General features: G+C 42.5%; 2 protein-coding genes across 2 annotated transcripts; both read right to left on the bottom strand.

The window, feature by feature from the left end:
* Positions 1–945: 945 nt before the first annotated feature.
* On the bottom strand, positions 946–17,357 carry LOC124150290. Its single transcript, XM_048397127.1, has 4 exons — positions 17,292–17,357; positions 14,534–15,934; positions 14,237–14,295; positions 946–2,471 (listed from the first exon to the last, which is right to left on the bottom strand). The coding sequence occupies exons 1-4, from the start codon at positions 17,295–17,297 to the stop codon at positions 1,175–1,177; spliced, it is 2,763 nt and encodes a 920-aa protein (XP_048253084.1). The 5' UTR covers positions 17,298–17,357; the 3' UTR covers positions 946–1,174.
* A 3,629-nt stretch (positions 17,358–20,986) lies between these two features.
* Positions 20,987–22,248, bottom strand: LOC124146747. The gene is made up of 2 exons (XM_046517202.1): positions 21,884–22,248; positions 20,987–21,758 (listed from the first exon to the last, which is right to left on the bottom strand). Exons 1-2 carry the CDS (start codon positions 22,246–22,248, stop codon positions 20,987–20,989), a joined length of 1,137 nt encoding a protein of 378 aa, XP_046373158.1.
* Between the last annotated feature and the right edge of the window lie 994 nt (positions 22,249–23,242).

A 23,242-nucleotide genomic window follows, 5' to 3' on the forward strand; every position in this document is an offset into this window, starting at 1 on the left:
TACCGGTTGTTATACTGTTGTTAAATTTGATTGTCTATTTACTATCATTCATTGCTGCAACAGTTTGTAAAGTTTGTGTAAAAAACTGGGGTATGAAATTTGCAACCACATACCCCATACCATGTTTGGAATGTTGTAAATATGTGTCGAAAAATGCAAGTTTATTCGTTTTCAAAGATAAGATGCCAAAGATACCCATCAGCCGTTGTGTTTTGTGCGAACAATTATTTCTTCTTCTTTTTTTAAATTTTAAAACAACTTTTATTCACAGAAATTAAATTATGTGAAAGTATGTGAGAGTTTTTTCTAAGAATTCATTTTAAGTGCTGACCAAGCGCCACTACAATTCATTTTTCATATAACTTAAGATATATTCTATCAAAAATCAAGCATATGATAAAATCTAATTAGAGGTTAGTTTTCTTTGCTCCTCAATGTTATACGAAAATTGATTTTATGAATAGGACAAACCCCAAAACGCAATAGCTTAAATATTATAAATCCATGCACAAAACAAATGGCTATAAGATATATAAATAAAAGCGACAAAACCATTTCCATATTCATAAAAATTATCTTACAAAATCAGAGTCGATTGTACGATTCCGACGATATCATTATCAAATAGTGATCATGCCCTGTGATCACGAAAAAGGTGAGCGTATTCTGCATATTTACTGACCTAATGTTTCTATTACAAAATGCTGAAACCACATTTTTACAAGGAATATTTACTTACTCCTCTTAAGTCAGCGTAGCTGCATGGTAACATATCTCGCTGCAGTATCACCATGGTGTCTAAGAGTGTAATACAACATTCATAATACAACAGGGTAGAATAGGTCTTCAGCAACCCATGCTTGCCGTGAAAGGCCACTATTCTTGTCGTAGGTGGCGACCAATGGGATCGGGTGGTCAGGCTCGCTGACTTGGTTGATGCATATCATCATATCCCAGTTGCGGAGATCGATGTTCATGATGTCAATCACTGGCATGTCTGGTCCAGACTCGATTATTTACAGACCGCCATAACTGGAATATTGCTGAGTGCGGCGTAAAACAACAAACATCCAATCATATTAAGTCAGTTAGATGTATGGCAACACATCTCGTTACATTATCTCCAAGGCAAATTTTATACAAGCGTTAATAAACATTCATAATAAAACTTATCTTAAGCTCGGCACTTCAGTTTGCTCCAAAGGTGGTTCAGTTCCCGACGGAAATGTTCATTACAGAAGCTGTAGATGATGGGATTAGAGGCACTGTTTATAAAATACGACCTCAGGAACAGATTGTAAGCAGTCATCGCAGCTCCTTGAAGGTGGTCAAACACGTGTTTGTTGACAGCCCTGGTTGCCATCAGACCAAGATGCGGGAGGAAACTCAGCACAAACACCAGGGTGATAAGGAACAGCATGAAGGTCGTCTTCTGACCTCTTGGACGCTGTGACGATGTGCTGACGGAAGAAGGCTGTGTTCTGTTGTGTCGTATTTTGGACTGAGACCCAACAGACAGTTTGTTTGAGTTGGGTGTCGTAACACTTGAACGTCCACAACCCTCTTCTTTATGAGGATTGATTGTAAGTTCTACAGCGGTAATAATGTTTCGAGAACTGCTTTCATCATTTGCTGCCTTGTTCGCATCTCCTTCGGTTGATGAGCTTAGAAAATCATCAGATGTGTTATTCGTCTCTGATGGTTGGTCCCCATGCGTTACCACTATTCTCAATGTTCTTCCATGGTTTTGCTCAGCCCTAACGCTTCTCCTGAAAGACCGTTGCCTGGCCACCTGCCGCCATATTAAACTGTAAAGCACAATAAGACTCAGAGTTGAGGAAATGAATACGAAAAACTGGACTCCGTTGTAGATCAGAGGATAGGGTGTCTTGATGTATTCGTCCGCCGTAGAGCAGTCTGAACCGTTAATGCGAACATCGTCTGTAGTCACAGTTCTTGAACCATAAAGAATGGCAGCCGGCAAGGACAACAGAAAAGATGAGAGCGAGCAAATGGTTATTGCGACTTTAGCTACAAACGGTGTTGTCTGTCCTCGAAATGGCCGACATATTTTCTTGTATCTGTCCACCGCTACAGCAACGAGCACCGCTCCTGACGACATGGATGAGAACGTTACGAACACTCGCATTATTTTACAAACTCCATATTGTCCAAACGTGTAATTGAAACGCATGTCCGCTATCTCTACTGGAATACTGATGGCACAACTAACAAGGTCGAATATTGCCAGGGCCAAGATATAGCAACGGGTGGTGCTATGTTTAAACTTGAGAGTGTACACGTAGACGACAAGTGTGTTGCCAAGCAACCCAGTCAACATCAAAACGACAAGGAACAAGATGGCGGCTAGGACCTGCAGGGCGAACTCGTTGTCATGGCGATGAAGGTGAAGGTCATGGTCTTCATGGAAACTTACGTTGTCCATCCTTTCAAGAGAATCCTTAGACGAACTGAATAAAAATAAACAAACATGAATGTTTCATTTTAATAGGTTTAATACAGGCCACCACGCAGCTGACCATCCACTGAAGGAAACAACTTATCCTAAATTTGATTTTATATATTTTACGTCACTTGGGGTAATGATCAATATATATTACCAAAACAATCAATGGCAGACATGAAGTTCATCCCGGCGAGGTATGTCACACGTTCCTGACCGACCGCCTCCTTGGTCTAGCGTCTAACCGGACAGGGAAAGGTCGTTGGTTCGATCCCTTGATAGCGTCACACCAAAGACGTTAAAATAAGGTAATTGTTGTTACCCTGCCTAGCGCTCGGCATCAAGGGGATGAACTAAGGACAAGAACAATCATGGTTAACGACTTTGAGTACAAATACGTTTCAAACATCAACACCATGAATGAAATATATACTGTCCATGAATAGCGGTGAGTCCAAAGTGATGGATAATGTTTCGCAAATTAAGGAACTCATGTCCACAGTCCCTTAGAGTTCGTTTTATGTTATACTGTATATGAAAAGGCTTTCTTACCAAAAAATCAATAAATAATGCATTCGATTGAAGCCATAGTACTTATAAATCGAAATTAATACACGATTTAACACTAGTTGAAACGTAGTGCTTGTACTTACACTGAAATATTTCACTGGAGGACTGCTACCACCAAGCCCGTTCGTTGAGCGCACACTAGTATTGTATAAACACATATACGTGACTGATTTAACCATGACACTCTGTTGGTGTTGAGCGATAACACAATACATCAGCAGAAGAGTGTGTGTGTGTGTGTGTGGGGGGGGGGGGGAGGTTGAGTGACTAGACAGGATGAGGCCACTTCCAACTTCCGAATGTAATCCTCTCTGGTTGTGACGATGTGTGTTATACGCGGTGTCATATCGCAGAAGGGGATGACATGTCAGGAAATCTATTATTCAATTTACGATGTGTGTAAGCGAACATTTGTTACAGTACTTATAAAATGAGTAATTACTTCCTTTTATTACATTGCATGCGCAAAGTTCAAGATGAGACTTGGTGAGTGTTGGTTCTTTGATGTGTGGCTTGAGTCGTCATTATGGGGCTGGACACACCACGGCATCGCAACGGCCTGGGGACGTTCGAGTCTTGACGAAGCAAACCAATGGATGACTGCATGAGAAACGATTCACGCTGTTCGGGACACGAGGACACACAATCTGCAAGGTCACATATTGCAAACACCAGATCATCAAAGTCGGCTTGTAAGACCAGCATGGGGACTTTAGGGACCACTTTATGATTACATGAATTTGAATTCATTTGAAGATAATTGAAAAAAAACGGTGTCTAAAGTTAGGTTGACGGACTATAAACAAAAGCGACCCTTTCCATATTTGTAAGAAAATTCTGCTAAATGCAGAGTAGATTGTACGATTCCGACTATATCATGAGCATGTGTCTATGAACCGCTATCACTTAGCGATGATACCAGGTGTTCGCGAAAAGGTGAACGTGTCATTCCCCACCAGTGGCACCGTCACAAACACATGCAAAGGTAAGCCAATTGTTCCTCTGAATAAACACGAGAACATATGGTACAAGTCAAAACAGGGAAGTTTGTATTGGGCATAATTTTCGTCACTGTTTCGTCAAATTTTGAAATGTCCTCCACATGTCTACCATGAAGCGTTCCGAAAGCTTCACTCAGGCCTTTAATGCTGTAGACTTGATCTGACAAACTTTGAGCATGAGTCGGATGACGGGCACACCTCAAAAGTTGTGAAATGTGAACACCAAAGGCGGGAGCTGCTGGAATATAGGGAAAGTTGACCATTGGAAAGTTGAAGTCGTCCCTTTTGTCATACAGTCTATGCATAGATGTAAATATGAAAGAGACGAGGCGGTCTCACTGGCCTCCTTTGTTTCTTGTTCAGGTGGGTAATCAGTGGAATGGAATTGGCTATTTGACCATTATTAAACGATGTCAGATAATGGATATACCTGAAGCTGAACATCTTGGTCAGATTCCCGTGTCTTAAGTTGGCCAATCTGAGATGACATACCGATTAATATGCTTAAAGACCAGCAAAGAGGGGAGCACAATTATATATAAAATATACCATACAAGTCTAGTTTTCATTGACAGAGCCTTAGGGCTCCTTTTTATTATAAATTACATGACAATTCGTGCAAATAATTTCAAAATGTTTTCGAATTAAATTTTAAATGTCGGTCGGAGTTCTCGCCGACAGAGGTCGCAGGCGTGAATTGTAGTTGACACCTTGCTGATAGCGAACTGTCAAACTGAACACAGTGTGTGACGCATACACATCTAGACTACCGTTCTACATGTATTCCACACCAAGTTACTATGACATACCATACCTAGTTACTGTGACATGAAGGAGCACGGATGAAGCAGTCGTCCAATTCGCCGGAATTGGCGTGCCTTTGATCACGGGTTCGAATCCTAAATTCTCCTGGAATTTATGTTGCGGGCAAGATATTTTCTCGGTCACTACTTCCAAACGCGCATTGTTTTTGCTGTGAAAGGATTGCACCAAACTATTATTTAAAATTCAGCATATCCAACAAACAAGTGGTTTTGTGTATCCCCTGGGGACACACTATTCAAACCAAAGAAATCTCTGTTTCACTTGGGGTTTCCCCTGTCATATTCTTCTACATTGGAGACTAAATTTCACTCGGGACATATAATCCACATGTTAGCCTATACGTATTTAGTTATAATGACGACCTGACGACATTCGGACAAGTCAACAAAAGTTACGTCCCTTTGTATGTCGGTCGTATTTCGATATATTATCGTACCATATATAAATTACTCTCAAGTACCCAAATGTTTTCTCATATGTATGCCTTTGTACTGGAAATCAGGAAAATAATTCTGATGACTAAATCATCTGAAAATATCATAAATAAACATTTTGGACTGCATTATTTTGAAAAGAGCAAGTTTCTGACCCAAGCTATAAGTAGTCAATCTTTGGAGGTCGTTTAACGTCGTTGTTTCTGTTATCAAAACTTTTTGAAAAAGAATTGTCAGTCAGATCAACATTTTGTACAAACGTAAAATCGGTTCACCTTAGCGAAAATTCATACCTCGCCCTATATCTGACGTAGCTAGGCTATGGAATCTTATAATTAGTTCGTCAAAAAAATGATTTATTTCATCAAGGGCATAATAATAAGAATGAACTCATAAAACAGGATCGGAATATTGGAACAATAAGCCAGTTCAGACAGGTGTGTGGAGGTATTTTGCCAGTGTGTGTGGAGGTGTGTTGAGAGTGTGTGTGGAGGTATGTTGACAGTGTGTGTGGAGGTATGTTGCCAGTGTGTGTGGAGGTATGTTGCCAGTGTGTATGAAGGTATGTTGCCAGTGTTTGGAGGTATGTCGCCAATGTGTGGAGGTATGTTGCCAGTGTGTGGAGGTATGTTGCCATTGTGTGTGGAGGTATGTTGCCAGTGTGTGTGAAGGTATGTTGCCAGTGTGTGTGGTGGTATGTTGCCAGTGTGTGTGGAGGTATGTTGCCAGTGTGGGTGGAGATATGTTGCCAGTGTGTGTGGAGGTATGTTGCCAGTGTGTGTGGAGGTATGTTGCCAGTGTGTGTGGAGGTATCTTGCCAGTGTGTGTGGAGGTATGTTGCCAGTGTGTGTGGAGGTATGTTGCCAGTGTGTGTGGAGGTATCTTGCCAGTGTGTGTGGAGGTATGTTGCCAGTGTGTGTGGAGGTATGTTGCCAGTGTGTGTGGAGGTATGTTGCCAGTGTGTGGAGGTATGTTGCCATTGTGTGTGGAGGTATGTTGCCAGTGTGTGTGGAGGTATGTTGCCAGTGTGTGTGGAGGTATGTTGCCAGTGTGTGGAGGTATGTTGACAGTGTGTGTGGAGGTATGTTGCCAGTGTGTGAAGGTATGTTGCCAGTGTTTGGAGGTATGTTGCCAGTGTGTGGAGGTATGTTGCCATTGTGTGTGGAGGTATGTTGCATTGTGTGTGGAGGTATGTTGCCAGTGTGTGTGAAGGTATGTTGCCAGTGTGTGTGAAGGTATGTTGACAGTGTGTGTGGAGGTATGTTGCCAGTGTGTGTGGAGATATGTTGCCAGTGTGTGTGGAGGTATGTTGCCAGTGTGTGTGGAGGTATGTTGCCAGTGTGTGTGGAGGTATCTTGCCAGTGTGTGTGGAGGTATGTTGCCAGTGTGTGTGGAGGTATGTTGCCAGTGTGTGTGGAGGTATGTTGCCAGTGTGTGGAGGTATGTTGCCGTTGTGTGTGGAGGTATGTTGCCAGTGTGTGTGGAGGTATGTTGCCAGTGTGTGTGGAGGTATGTTGCCAGTGTGTGGAGGTATGTTGCCAGTGTGTGGAGGTATGTTGCCAGTGTGTGGAGGTATGTTGCCATTGTGTGTGGAGATATGTTGCCAGTGTGTGTGAAGGTATGTTGCCAGTGTGTGTGGAGGTATGTTGCCAGTGTGTGTGGAGGTATCTTGCCAGTGTGTGTGGAGGTATGTTGCCAGTGTGTGTGGAGGTATGTTGCCAGTGTGTGTGGAGGTATGTTGCCAGTGTGTGGAGGTATGTTGCCATTGTGTGTGGAGGTATGTTGCCAGTGTGTGTGGAGGTATGTTGCCAGTGTGTGTGGAGGTATGTTGCCAGTGTGTGGAGGTATGTTGCCAGTGTGTGGAGGTATGTTGCCATTGTGTGGAGGTATGTTGCCATTGTGTGTGGAGGTATGTTGCCAGTGTGTGTGAAGGTATGTTGCCAGTGTGTGTGGAGGTATGTTGCCAGTGTGTGTGGAGGTATGTTGCCAGTGTGGGTGGAGGTATGTTGCCAGTGTGTGTGGAGGTATGTTGCCATTGTGTGTGGAGGTATCTTGCCAATGCGTGTGGAGGTATGTTGCCAGTGTGTGTGAAGGTATCTTGCCAGTGTGGGTGGAGGTATGTTGCCATTGTGTGTGGAGGTATGTTGCCAGTGTGTGTGGAGGTATCTTGCCAGTGTGTGTGGAGGTATGTTGCCAGTGTGTGTGGAGATATGTTGACAGTGTGTGTGGAGGTATGTTGACAGTGTGTATGAAGGTATGTTGCCAGTGTGTGGAGGTATGTTGCCAGTGTGTATGAAGGTATGTTGCCAGTGTGTGTGGAGATATGTTGCCAGTGTGTGGAGGTATGTTGGCTGTGTGTATGAAGGTATGTTGCCGGTGTGTGGAGGTATGTTGCCAGTGTGTGGAGGTATGTTGCCAGTGTGTGGGGGTATGTTGCCAGTGTGTGGAGGTATGTTGCCAGTGTGTATGAAGGTATGTTGCCAGTGTGTGTGGAGGTATGTTGCCAGTGTGTGTGGAGGTATGTTGACAGTGTGTATGAAGGTATGTTGCCAGTGTGTGGAGGTATGTTGCCAGTGTGTGTGAAGGTATGTTGCCAGTGTGTGTGGAGGTATGTTGCCAGTGTGTGGAGGCACGTTGCCAGTGTGTGGAGGTATGTTGCCAGTGTGTGTGGAGGTATGTTGCCAGTGTGTGGAGGTATGTTGGCTGTGTGTATGAAGGTATGTTGCCAGTGTATGAAGGTATGTTGCCAGTGTGTGTGGAGGTATGTTTCCAGTGTGTGTGGAGTTATGTTGCCAGTGTGTGGAGGTATGTTGCCAGTGTGTGGAGGTATGTTGCCAGTGTATGAAGGTATGTTGCCAGTGTGTGGAGGTATGTTGCCAGTGTGTGGAGGTATGTTGCCAGTGTGTGGAGGTATGTTGCCAGTGTATGAAGGTATGTTGCCAGTGTGTGGAGGTATGTTGCCAGTGTGTGGAGGTATGTTGCCAGTGTGTGGAGGTATGTTGCCAGTGTGTGTGGAGGTATGTTGCCAGTGTGTGGAGGTATGTTGGCAGTGTGTATGAAGGTATGTTGCCATTGTATGAAGGTATGTTGCCAGTGTGTGTGGAGGTATGTTGCCAGTGTTTATGAAGGTATGTTGCCAGTGTGTGTGGAGGTATGTTGCCAGTGTGTGTGGAGGTATGTTGCCAGTTTGTGTGGAGATATGTTGCAATGTGTGTGGAGGTATGTTGCCAGTGTGTGTGGAGGTATGTTGCCAGTGTGTGTGGAGGTATGTTGCCAGTGTGTGTGGAGGCATGTTGCCAGTGTGTGTGGAGATATGTTGCCAGTGTGTGGAGGTATGTTGCCATTGTGTGTGGAGGTATGTTGGCTGTGTGTATGAAGGTATGTTGCCAGTGTGTGGAGGTATGTTGCCAGTGTGTGGAGGTATGTTGCCAGTGTATGAAGGTATGTTGCCAGTGTGTGGAGGTATGTTGCCAGTGTGTGGAGGTATGTTGCCAGTGTATGAAGGTATGTTGCCAGTGTGTGGAGGTATGTTGCCAGTGTGTGGAGGTATGTTGCCAGTGTGTGGAGGTATGTTGCCAGTGTGTGTGGAGGTATGTTGCCAGTGTGTGGAGATATGTTGACAGTGTGTGTGGAGGTATGTTGACAGTGTGTATGAAGGTATGTTGCCAGTGTGTGGAGGTATGTTGCCAGTGTGTATGAAGGTATGTTGCCAGTGTGTGTGGAGATATGTTGCCATTGTGTGTGGAGGTATGTTGGCTGTGTGTATGAAGGTATGTTGCCGGTGTGTGGAGGTATGTTGCCAGTGTGTGGAGGTATGTTGCCAGTGTGTGGGGGTATGTTGCCAGTGTGTGGAGGTATGTTGCCAGTGTATGAAGGTATGTTGCCAGTGTGTGGAGGTATGTTGCCAGTGTGTGGAGGTATGTTGCCAGTGTATGAAGGTATGTTGCCAGTGTGTGGAGGTATGTTGCCAGTGTGTGGAGGTATGTTGCCAGTGTGTGGAGGTATGTTGCCAGTGTGTGTGGAGGTATGTTGCCAGTGTGTGGAGGTATGTTGGCAGTGTGTATGAAGGTATGTTGCCATTGTATGAAGGTATGTTGCCAGTGTGTGTGGAGGTATGTTGCCAGTGTGTATGAAGGTATGTTGCCAGTGTGTGTGGAGGTATGTTGCCAGTGTGTGTGGAGGTATGTTGCCAGTGTGTGTGGAGATATGTTGCCAGTGTGTGGAGGTATGTTGCCAGTGTGTGGGGGTATGTTGCCAGTGTGTGGAGGTATGTTGCCAGTGTGTATGAAGGTATGTTGCCAGTGTGTGTGGAGGTATGTTGCCAGTGTGTGTGGAGGTATGTTGACAGTGTGTATGAAGGTATGTTGCCAGTGTGTGGAGGTATGTTGCCAGTGTGTGTGAAGGTATGTTGCCAGTGTGTGTGGAGGTATGTTGCCAGTGTGTGGAGGCACGTTGCCAGTGTGTGGAGGTATGTTGCCAGTGTGTGTGGAGGTATGTTGCCAGTGTGTGGAGGTATGTTGGCTGTGTGTATGAAGGTATGTTGCCAGTGTATGAAGGTATGTTGCCAGTGTGTGTGGAGGTATGTTGCCAGTGTGTGTGGAGGTATGTTGCCAGTGTGTGGAGGTATGTTGCCAGTGTGTGGAGGTATGTTGCCAGTGTATGAAGGTATGTTGCCAGTGTGTGGAGGTATGTTGCCAGTGTGTGGAGGTATGTTGCCAGTGTGTGGAGGTATGTTGCCAGTGTATGAAGGTATGTTGCCAGTGTGTGGAGGTATGTTGCCAGTGTGTGGAGGTATGTTGCCAGTGTGTGGAGGTATGTTGCCAGTGTGTGTGGAGGTATGTTGCCAGTGTGTGGAGGTATGTTGGCAGTGTGTATGAAGGTATGTTGCCATTGTATGAAGGTATGTTGCCAGTGTGTGTGGAGGTATGTTGCCAGTGTGTATGAAGGTATGTTGCCAGTGTGTGTGGAGGTATGTTGCCAGTGTGTGTGGAGGTATGTTGCCAGTTTGTGTGGAGATATGTTGCCAGTGTGTGGAGGTATGTTGCCAGTGTGTGTGGAGGTATGTTGCCAGTGTGTGTGGAGGTATGTTGCCAGTGTGTGTGGAGGCATGTTGCCAGTGTGTGTGGAGATATGTTGCCAGTGTGTGGAGGTATGTTGCCATTGTGTGTGGAGGTATGTTGGCTGTGTGTATGAAGGTATGTTGCCAGTGTTTGGAGGTATGTTGCCAGTGTGTGGAGGTATGTTGCCAGTGTATGAAGGTATGTTGCCAGTGTGTGGAGGTATGTTGCCAGTGTGTGGAGGTATGTTGCCAGTGTATGAAGGTATGTTGCCAGTGTGTGGAGGTATGTTGCCAGTGTGTGGAGGTATGTTGCCAGTGTGTGGAGGTATGTTGCCAGTGTGTGTGGAGGTATGTTGCCAGTGTGTGGAGGTATGTTGGCAGTGTGTATGAAGGTATGTTGCCATTGTATGAAGGTATGTTGCCAGTGTGTGTGGAGGTATGTTGCCAGTGTGTATGAAGGTATGTTGCCAGTGTGTGTGGAGGTATGTTGCCAGTGTGTGTGGAGGTATGTTGCCAGTGTGTGTGGAGATATGTTGCCAGTGTGTGGAGGTATGTTGCCAGTGTGTGTGGAGGTATGTTGCCAGTGTGTGTGGAGGTATGTTGCCAGTGTGTGTGGAGGCATGTTGCCAGTGTGTGTGGAGATATGTTGCCAGTGTGTGGAGGTATGTTGCCATTGTGTGTGGAGGTATGTTGGCTGTGTGTATGAAGGTATGTTGCCAGTGTGTGTGGAGGTATGTTGCCAGTGTGTGTGGAGGTATGTTGGCTGTGTGTATGAAGGTATGTTGCCAGTGTTTGTGGAGGTATGTTGCCAGTGTGTGGAGGTATGTTGCCAAAATCCAAACCTTGGGTTACAGGATCTCATCGAGTGTTTTTAAGATTTTACATATCGGCTAAAGAGTCATAAAACCCACATCTTGGATCAACAAATACTTGTATACATGATTTAGACGGCACGGGAGGGTGGAATGGCGGATCTTACACTGTATATAACATTTATTATCATTTTACATTATTTATTAAGTTTTTTAATTGAAATTAACTTTCATTGACAACCTTAAAAGGAGTTATACACCAGTTTATAACACAAACACGTCTTCATGAATATCACACCATTTCAATTAGTTTGCAGTATTAAAATGACAAACATCAACACGTTTTATTATTTAATCAAAGAACATTCAGAATATGTAAATAAATTATTTTTAAAACTAATCTGTCAGAGAAGTGTCAACACTAAATGATTCTAAACAATATCACTATGATGTGGAGGCCCAACCACAACGGTGCATCCGTTACGAGGACATATTTCATGTTCCTAGTTGTCCGTGTCGCATTCTTTTAATTACACATCCTGAGCATCCAAAGTGAACTTTTATTAACATATTGATTATTGTGTAGGATGTGTTTCATCATTTAAGTATTTAGGTGTTATGTTTTCAAGACCTTTGTTTGGGAGTAAACATTTACCTTATCACTGTATGCATACTAATCGAGTTCTTTTTTGTTGAATGAAATCTCAGTGTGAATACACAATGCCATGAATGCCACTGTGTATTCACTGCTTTCGGCCATGGGAGCCATGCCCATTTACACTTGTCAGAGGGGTACACAAAGAATGTGATCTAGACTACAAATTGTCAGACTTTCCTTTTTGTGGAAGCCTCGGTGGCTGGGTGGGTTGGATCGGTGACTTTGTGTGCTGGCGATTATGTGCCTCACTCTGGCAAGTGTGGGTTCGAATCCATGACGGGACTCAACCAAAAAAAAGTACGAGAATCTGTACTTTACTAAGAAAGTGTTATCCCAAATATAACATTTGTTACATTTGACCACTTACTAAATGGCATTGTGTATTCAGTGCTTTCGGTCATTGGAGCCGTGCCCATTTACACTTGTCAGAGGGGTACACAAAGTATGTGATCTAGACTACAAGTTGTCGGACTTTCATTTCGGATCGCTGACTTTGTGTGCTGGCGATTGGGTGCCTCACTCTGGCAGTGTGGGTTCGAATCCCGGATGGGGCTCAACCCAAATAACTACTACAATCTGTACCTCTACCATGAAAGTGTTATTCCAATTATAGCATTTGTTAAATATAAACCCTTATAAGACATTCTTCAAAATATTTGATTCCAAATTGTGTCTCGTGTTATCATATGCTGCTGAAATATGGGGCCTGGATATTGTTGAATGAAATCGAAGATGTATAGCGCATAAACTCAGGACTGCTGATATATTAGTGTAAATAGGAATGATAGACAGTGTATTTTATGTAAGAAAGCATATTTAGAAGATGAATACAGTAAACTACGTTTATAACTAACACGCTTATAACGAACCGGCGGATATAACGAACTGTTGTTTGGGTCCCGTACATTTGCTGTATATATGCTTATAACGAACTGCGGTTATAACGAACTAAAATTAAACACTATGGCCGATATCATGTGATGAATATACGCCTTAGAATTGTTGTGTTGATAAGAAACAAGCCTGGGTATCGGGAAGAAAGGGACATCCTTGTTGCCGGGAAATAGACGCCGGCTTTCAAAATGCGAGCTATTCTACGCCCGTGATTCGCTGTGCAGAGTTGCGTCCCTTGGGCACGCCAGAAACCTATGATTGTGGGTTCGAATCCCGGTTCGCCCTGATTATGTTTCTAGGTTTGTCAGCACCATACCCGTGCTCGTGGGTTTCACCGAAGTGGTAAACGTCTGAGACCTGCATCACTTCGAGCTTTCCTCCCACATTAAGCTGACACGCCGTGATATAACTGGAATAATGTTAAAAGCGGCGTTAAACGAAACTCACTCACTCACACACTATTCTACGCCTTAGTCAACAATATTCCAATCTGTAAGATCTTGAATCTGTCTGCACACAATGTTGACAGTTCCTGCCCTCGTGTGAGGTAATGTTTTAAGTTAGTCGATTGCTTTCGCCACGATTATGTTTCTAGGTTTGTCAGCACCATACCTGTGCTCGTGGGTGTCACCAAAGCGGTAAACGTTTGAGACCTGCATCACTTTAGGCTTTCCCCCCACATCAAGCTGATGCCACGTGAACACTGTTCAAAGCGGCGTTAGACCCAGCTCATTCACTCACCGATTTTGTTTTGTCATTGAAATAAAATCTATCAGCCTCACCTTCTCAATAGTATTGTTTGTTTATTTGTTATTGAACGTCGAACTCTTGCACATCTAGTTTGGTCCAAGTATGTTTCCTAACTGTTTACACTCAGCAATATTCCAGCTATATGACGGCAGTATGTACATAGTCGAGTCTGGACCAGACAATCCAGTGATCATCATGAGCATCGATCTGCGCATTTGGGATACGATTACATGCATCAACCAAGTCAGCGAGCCTGACCACCCGAACCCGTTAGACGCCTCTTACGAAAAGCATGGGTCGCTGACCAATTCTAACCCGAATCTTCACGGGTCCTGAACGGCGGAAATAATATACTTCATCGAACCTCGTTGTGTCGAACCTGGATATGTCGGATTCCCGATTGCCTCGAACTCATTAGGGTGTCCCAGTAATCAATTTAAGTATAAAATTCCCCTGATGTCTCGAACCCCGGATAAGTTGAACTTTTTTCCATGTCCCCATGAGTTCAACACAACGAGGTTTGACTTTAGTTGGTTTTAATATGTCATTAGTAAAAACGATTTATACACGTGAAACATTTGCATACATAAATGCATTATGATTTAGAAAATGACATCAATATTTATAAAAACACAGTCTAAAATAGTCGAAATAAAACGTCAAACCAACAGGGGCAGTTATATTCGTATTTAACACTAACATGAATTTACACTTCCGAATCACTGAAAGGTTAGTGATGACTCCATGGGATTGCAAAACAAATCAGCACGGTCTGTCCTTCTGGTAACGATCGTGGTCAAGACGACAAATGTAAAGGTCAAGGTCACGCTACAGTGTAACAGTTCAAACTCTAGCAAATGATCACTCAGTTGTTGGCTGAAAAAGATCTTTTCATTGGTGTCGCTTAGGATGTTTTTCAGGGGTAGGGAGCGGGTAGTGTCTGAAAACGTAAGGAAATAGGTGTCTCATCCTACATTGAACCCTGAGCAGGGAGCTCCAGGAGATCTTTCATTGAAGGCACCTGACTTTTTATTGGCTGATAACTGCTTCAGGTATTTCGTGTCACGCTTCCCCAAAGCTGAGTCAGTTCCTGCCGGAATCGAACATTACAGAAGCTGTAGAGGATAGGATTGGAGACAGAGTTGATGAAATACGACCTCAGGAACACGTTGTAGGCAACGAATCCAACTCCGTGAAGGTCCTCAAACACGTTCTTGTTCACTGCTCTAGTTACCATCAGACCCAGATGAGGAAGAAAGCTCAGCACAAATACCAGAGTGATGAGAAACAGCATCCTTGTTGTCTTCTGGGATCCTTTGTCACAATGTGACGATGTGCAGGTAGAGAAGGATTTTCTTCTCCCAAACGTGGAGAGTCTTCTGTTTGACTTTGATCCGAGAGTTGATGTGGCTTCAAGTGGGCATTTACTGTCGTTCTTAAATGATTCCAATGTTGGCATTTCAGATGTCCTTTCGGAATTGCCTGAATCGACTTTATCTGAAGACATGTTTGGTTCACCTTTGGCTGACGGGCTATGATCATCCCCCGATCTCTTTGCGATTGGTGTTGGTGTGGCTTTGTGTTGCATCTTCCTTTCAATGGTTAGATCATTTTCAACACTGTTTGAATTATTCTTCTTGCAAGATGGCATGTCCAATTCGCCTATTGAGGAGAGGTTTGATGTCTGAGTGATCTTATTTGATGTTATTATTCCTGGTTTGCTTTCAAGTTCCATGTTTACGTTGCATTGTTTGCTCGCTTTCAGACGCCTGTGTTGCATGGCAACCCGCCGCCATATTAAACCATAGAGTACAGAGAGACTGAGTGTTGAGGAAAAGAAGATGAAGAACTGGACTCCATTGTAGATGAGAGGGTAGGGCGTCCTGATGTAGTCGTCTGATATAGTGCAACCGGAACCATTTATATGAATGTCACCTGTCATCACAGTTCTTGAACCATAGAAACCTAAAGTCGGTAATGATAGTGTGAATGTTGTGAGCGAACAGAGAGCAATTGTGACTTTGGCCGCCAGTAGTGTCGTCTGTTTGTGAAATAAGCGGCATATCTTTCTATACCTGTCAACTGCGACAGCCACCAGTATGGTGGCTGACGCAAATGCTGAGAATGTTTCAAGGAACCGCAGTATCAAACACAATTTAGACTGTCCAAATGTGTAGTTGTACCTTATGTCTGCTATCTCAGTGGGGATGCAAATGACACAAATTACAAGGTCAAACGTTGCAAGTGCCAGGATATAGCATCGAAGAGCGCTTTGCTTAAATTTCACAAGATACACGTAGCAGACGAGAGAGTTTCCAACGAAGCCAACCAACATCAGAATGGAAAGAAACAGGATGACAGGCAATGCTCTTAGGGTGTACTTGTTGTCATGATCACGAAGATAAAGGTCGAGGTCGTATTGAAGGTGACTGGAATTCAGGCTGGACATTGGCGTTGAACTTGAATGCTAAATAAAACAAAAATGTGACGTGCACTGTGTTATCCAGGGTTAGTTGTAGCAAAATAGACCGAGCTAGTTCAGCCTGTGCTGTTAGTTAAGTTCATGTAAATACACTACTCAATCCCCTTGGGTTCATTGCTGTGCAGAGTTGCGTCCCTTGGGCATGCCAGAAACCTATGATCGTGGGTCCGAATCCCGGTTCGCCCCTATTTTGTTCCTAGGTTTGTGAGCACAATAACCGCTCTCGTGGATTTCACCAATGTGGAAAACATCTAAGACCTGCATCACTTCTGGCTTTCCCCTCACGTTATGTGAGTCTAGGTTTGTGAGCACAATAACCGCTCTCGTGGATTTCACCAATGTGGAAAACGTCTAAGACCTGCATCACTTCTGGCTTTCCCCTCACATTATGTTCCCAGGTTTGTCAGCACAATAACCGTTCTTGTTGGTTTCATCAAAACTGTAAACTTCTAAATAAAAGCGACAAAACCCTATCCATATCCATATGAATTCCAGCCAAAAGCAGAGCCGATTGTACGATTCCGACTATATCATGAGCATGTGTCCATGAATCACTGTCAAATACCTGCATCACTTCGGGCTTTCCTGCCACATTAAGCTGACATGCCGTAATGTAACTGGAATAGTGTTCAAAACGGCATTAAAACCAACTCACTCACCCACTCACTCACTCAATTTCATTTTATTTTTAAAAATAGAACTGACATTTTGTGTGTATGTATGTGTGTGACACGCCGTGATATAACTGTAATACTGCGTTAAACCCAACTCACTCACTCACTCACGTATTAAATAGTGAAACGTCTGTGAATAAACAAAAGGGGGAAGAAAAATCGACATCAGTCTCGCCGACATGACACTTCATAAAATACGTTCGCATTCACAACTTCTGTATTTCATGTGAGTTAAAAATCAATGGATATTAACAATATCGTCAAGTTTGTCAAGCACAGATGCACCCTTAGAATGATATGTCTTCAGTATTTTTCTCTCTTTTTAGAATATTTTAGATAGAGTGTGAAAACAGAGGCGTAAGTGTCCTCTGATATACTATCAAATCCACATTAGAAAAGAATATTGAAGTAAAATATTAAATCTTATTAATTCAGAAAAATTATATGAATTATATATTGTTTCGTTTTACTCGTTTTTATATTTCAGATGATATGCATTCGATAAAGGTTAGCTGTGAATCGGTCACTAATTTACAATAGAACAAAGACCAAAATTATTTTAACAAACATGCTACAAATAATTGTGATTACAAAATTACATATTAATCGATACCTTGGAAAATGTAACCAGTAAACTTTATGTTTGGTTATTAATATCGTATACCTACCGTCATCTTTCCCGTAATTCGTGTATCTGTGATGTAGGAACACTACTGCAATAACCCAAGAAGACTGAATTTTATTTTAAGTGGAACGGCGTTTCCGCTGATGCTCTGTACACTCCTGTAACAGGATCAAACGCCCGGATGTAGCTTGCTTTTGTTTTCATATTTCACTTGTATATTCCCGGATGAGCTGAGATCGCTACGACTCCTAAAGAGAAGACTGCCTTTAGTGGCCTAAGCTATCATTCTATTGTTTAAAATATGTTATATTCTAAAATTGTTCTATTGTTTAAAAAGCTGAGTATTTTTCGAAATGGACAGTTAGTTGTCGATTATTCATTATCATGAAGAAACATTTCAATTGATTTGCACTTGCAATTCACCGAACTAATTTTTATATATTGACAAGGGAATAATTTCAATTTTTTGTCGGAAAAAATGTTCCCCCAGCGGGGTTCGAACCCGCATCATGTGATTTGTGGATGTCTAACAGTCAAAATCAGCCAAAGCAACACACTTCAGTACCGTGTGAAATTAACTTACAAATATTTTTAAATATTTGTATAATCCTTAAAAGCTCAGAACATAATATGTATAATGCTGTGTGACAGTATACATTACCTGAAACAATGTTCATAATTAAAGCAATTAGATAAACCTTTAACGGACACAAAACCACAAAATTACAGGGTGAACATATATATCTACGGTGGCCCATACCCGCCACTGGTGAGATCATTTCCCCCTGTAAACCTCTATATTTTATCTCACCAGTGGAAGTATCTGGCGGCCGCCAGATAAAATATAGAGGCATACAGTGAAAAACGATCTCACCAGTGGCGGGTAATGGCCACCGTATATATCCTTGTTCGGAGTTCTATACTATCCTATAATTCCCGTCTGTATGTATTTACAACGCGCAATAGGATCCCATGAAATTGTGGAGTGCCGTGTACCATGCATTGTAAATATGCTCGCGACGGAGCTTGGTGCACGTCAACAGTAACAGAGAGCGTATTCCGCGCGCATAATGCAAGTGCGACCAACAGTATAAATTCAGGCTGCAAAAAGATCTCGAAAATCTTCAAATATTTTCCATAAGAGAAAGTTTTGTCAAAGTGTAAAAGTATGGAGGTGTTTTATCCCCGCGTTTCTCTAATCCTTATAGATATTGGGACTCGGCTCCATCATTTTTCAGGAAATGGATAGTTGCTCGGTAAGTGTACTGACTGATACGAATGGCGTTGTTCTTATGCACACGAGTTTCAGATCTGCTTGAAAATATATCATCGGTATCCATGTAAATTAGACGACGTGAATATGTGATAAGAATGTGTTGACCAGTGTTAGACTACATTATTAACTACATCATGTCAGCTGTATTTGTGTATCAGGGTGTATGACACAGTCAATTGAACCAAGCGAATATCTATGCACTGGCCTGTGAGTCCCGTGAAGATTCCGTAAGAGTCTTCAACAACCCATGCTTGTCGTAAGAGGCGACTAACGGGATTGGGTGGTCAGGCTCGCTGACTTGGCTGATGCATATCATCGTATCCCAATGGCGTGGGTAGATGCTCATAATCTCAATGACTGGATTGTCTGGTCCAGATTTGATTATTCACAAACCGCCGTCATATAGCTGGAATTTTGCTGAGTGCGGCGTAAAACAACAAATAAACAAAACTGAACTAAGATATTATTACAGTTGTAGGCTTAGTCTTAGTTTGTTTGTTTGTGTGTGTGTGTGTGTTTGTGCACTCAGTAATATGACTGTGGTCTGAAAAGATGCCATATTCTCAATGGCTAGCATTGATTTCAGCATCATTGTGACATCAACATATGAAGCCCTCAAATTCAACATAGATAATCATATAATATTATAACCAAACTGACCTAATCTAACATCACATCAACCTCAGCTAACCTCACATCAACCTAATCTAACATCACAACAATCTAATCTAACATCACATCAACCGAATCGGACATGATATGCACATATGCAGCCTCGTTTTCGTAAACAAACGTCCGTGACGTCACACATGTCCCCAGTTTTAGCATTTATGTACGTGCTATACTGCGCCAAGAGTTTTACCAGATCACATCCTTTTACAACCAGGAACAACGGCATATTGTTTTGCCTGGGGATTGGCTAATATTATTGCATATATATATATATTTAAGGCGGAAATGGATCGTCAGTGTCGGATGTTCGCTTATTTTCAGCCGCAGCGTGGGCAATGCTGTGTCTGTAATGGCTGTCTGCTTTTGATCCAAAGATAAGTCTGATTGGGCATTCCGGTCAGTTTCTGAATGAAATGTTTAACTTAAAGTGCACTTGTCCGCAATATTTTTTACACTTTTTATACATGTGTTTTAAACACAGTATAGAGTGTTGTGGACATTAAAACATTCCCTGTTATGAATAATTTATAAAACAAGGAACGAAATATTTTGAAAGAGTGCGCTTTATTGTCGTAATTTCTTAAAAATAGTTGTGGAATCCCAGAAGAGACGGTGCCGCGTTGTCGCCCTACAAAACAAGCAGAAAATGACAAAACTAACCACAACGCGACATTGTGACCGAAAGGACAACATCCTCAGCGCGTGTTAAATATCTGTCATGTTGAAATAAAGTTACCTGGTTCGTCGCTACTTGTGTCCTCTTGGAGAAAGTCCCTAATTCTACTGTGTTATTTACACTTTGAGTCTTGGTGTTAATCACGTCAACTAAAATGTGTAGATAGCTCTTTATCACCAAAGGCTATGGTTAATATAACGTTATAGTTATTATAATTTTGCCAAGGGTGTTAATGACTGACATTAACATACGTTCATATATCACTTAATGATGCCTCATAGAAACAGTTCAGCAACCAATGCTTACGGTAAAAGGCGACTATGCTTGTCGTAAGAGGCGACTAACGGGATCGGGTGGTCAGGCTCGCTGACTTGGTTGATGCATGTCATCGATCCCAATTGTGTGGATCGGTGCTCATGATATCAATCACTGGATTGTCCATTCTCGATTATTTACAGACCGCCGCCATATAGCTGGAATATTGCTGAGTGCGGCGTTAAACAACAAACAAACAAACAAACAAATCATCGAAACAGATAGCCTTCTGTTTTCAATTATTGGTGTTCCATCAAAGATCTTATTATTTATATATATACATATACATATGTGTGTGTGTGGATGTGTGTGTGTGTGTGTGTGTGTGTGTGTGTGTGTGTGTGTGTGTGTGTCGTTCCATTTTTGTTCATAAAGCAATTTACGAGCTGCAATCGGTTTTCGTATCAGCAAAAAATATTTGATTCTATTTCTAGTGATAAATCAAAAGCATCATCCATCCTGTTTACCATGGTCTAACACTGGAGCTGATGTGAATGTGTTGGGGAGGTGTGTGACTGTATATATTGTCCGGGGCGATACTTCAGAGTCGAATTCTATGATATTCGATAAAATAAGTATCTTGGTCATCCTGGACTGGACTGATCTCTTGCAGCAGTTGGATGCGTCTGAAAGGTTAGATGTGTGACAATATATTGTCTGGGGCGATGCTTCAGGATCTAAGTATAAAACAGTCGATTAAACAAAAGTCATTGCTCCTACTTGCATATGACTATTTGGAGCAGTTCGAGGGATGAGTACGTGTCGGGGAGGTTGTTGTGTGGAGCAGTGATTCCAGGAATCACGTATTTCTCGTCATGGCCACACTTTCCCAAAGCTGAGTCAGTTCCTGCCGGAATCGAACACTACAGAAGCTGTAGAGGATTGGGTTGGAGACAGAGTTGATGAAATACGACCTCAGGAACACGTTGTAGGCGATGAATCCAACTCCGTGAAGGTCTTCAAACACGTTCTTGTTCACTGCTCTAGTTACCATCAGACCCAGATGGGGAAGAAAGCTCAGCACAAATACCAGAGTGATGAGAAACAGCATCCTTGTTGTCTTCTGAGGGCCTTTGTCACAATGTGACGATGTGCAGGTAGAGAAGGATTTTCTTCTCCCAAACGTGGAGAGCCTTCTGTTGGACTTTGATCCGAGAGTTGGTGTTGCTTCAAGTGGGCATGTATTGTCGTTCTTAAATGATTCCAATGTTGGCATTATACATGTACTTTCGGAATTGTTTGAATCAACCTTATCTAAAGACAAGTTTGGTTCACCTTTGGCCGACGGGCTATGAGCATCCTCCAAACTCTTTGCGATTGATGTCGGTGTGGCCTTGTGTTGGACCTTCCGTTCAATGGTTAGATCGCTTTCAGTGACATTATTCATACGTTTCTGTTGCCTGGCAACCCGCCGCCATATCAGACCATAGAGCACAGACAGACTCAATATACACGACATGAAGAGGATCATCTGACCTCCGTTGTAGATAAGAGGGTATTGTGTGTTGCTGTAATCGTCTGTTACAGTACAACGTGACCCGTTGATGCGAATGTCGTCTGTAGACACAGACCTCGAACCGTTTACAGCAGCAGCCGGAAGTGAAACTATAAAAGTCGTCAGGGAACAGACAGTGATTGTGACTTTGGCCATCAGTGGTGTCGTCTGCTTGTCTCATTGGCAGCAAATTTCTTGTACCTGTCCACAGCTATAGCTAACAGTATGGTCACTGAAGCAATAACTGAGAACGTTGCGAGTAATCGAAGCATCTTACACAATGTATACTGTCCGAATGTGTAGTTATATCGTATGTCTGCTATTTCAACGGGAATACAGACGACACATGTTGCGAGGTCAAACGTTGCCAGTGCTAAAATATAGCATCGGAGGGAACTCGCTTTAAATTTCACTAGATACACGTAGCAAACGAGTGAATTCCCCACGAACCCAACCAGCATCAAGATGGCAAGAAACAGGATGACCGGTAAGGAGTGGATGGCGTATTTGTTGTCATAGTGACGGAGATAAAGGTCGAGGTCGTGTTGAAGGAGTCTGGAGTTCATTTTGGACAATGGTGTTGAATGTGAAACCTGAATCAAAGAAATATTTAAAATGAATTTTGGTATTTGTTTCAATAACATGTATATTTCTATCATACACTGCCGGGCAAAAGAATGTATACACTTGAAAATTGGTTTTGACCAAAATATTACAACGTTTGTAAAAGGTTATTAGGCTGAAAACTCCCCGAAACACTGAAAACGTAAGGTCCGAAACACCTTACAATACCCGTAATAAATTCATCTCCATCGAATAACCATAGCTTGTTTTAATTTCATTTTTAGCCACCATCAAACATGGATGTATATTTTCTTCTGCCCGGCAGTTATAGGAATTTATCATCCAAAACTGGCGCCCACAGCAGATATCGTTTGGGTGAGATCAAGCGATATCTACACTGTATATATCGCTGCAATGAAATTGCATCACAATGCTTTGCAGACCATTGTGACATCAGTGCTTACCATGTCATCACTATCAAATGACATCACCAATGGCTCTGCTACTGAAGCTGTAAGCAGTACGCTTTACACTTAAGACACTGCTTATTACTGTCTACAAACTGAAACAAGTTGGAAGAATAATGTTGGATGATAAATGAAATCTCACCCCGTGTCTTTTGATATGAAATATATCAACACTCGTTGATAAAAGTGGGAAAAATCCTCGGCAAGCCTCGGAGTTTTCCCACTTTTATCAACTCGTGTTGATATATTTGATATCAAAAGACACGAGGGTGAGATTCTCTATATGCCCCTGAAATACCACCAGTGATCCCAAATAAATATCACATTAGTTACCATTCTTAACAAAACCAGTAACAATCTTTAGAACATAAATATAAATTGTCAACAGTTGCTTACACTAATCATATTTTAACATGACAAAAGTAAAACAAAACAAGGGAGAGCATGATGGTACGGCGCTACTTGATTATTGTATATAGTTTTAACATGTTTTAAGAAACAAGTAAATACTTCATGCAAGTCAATATTT

The sequence above is a fragment of the Haliotis rufescens genome, unplaced genomic scaffold, assembly GCF_023055435.1.
Source record: "Haliotis rufescens isolate VD_foot unplaced genomic scaffold, xgHalRufe1.0.p SCAF_1, whole genome shotgun sequence".
In the NCBI taxonomy this organism is placed as follows: Eukaryota; Metazoa; Mollusca; class Gastropoda; order Lepetellida; family Haliotidae; genus Haliotis; species Haliotis rufescens.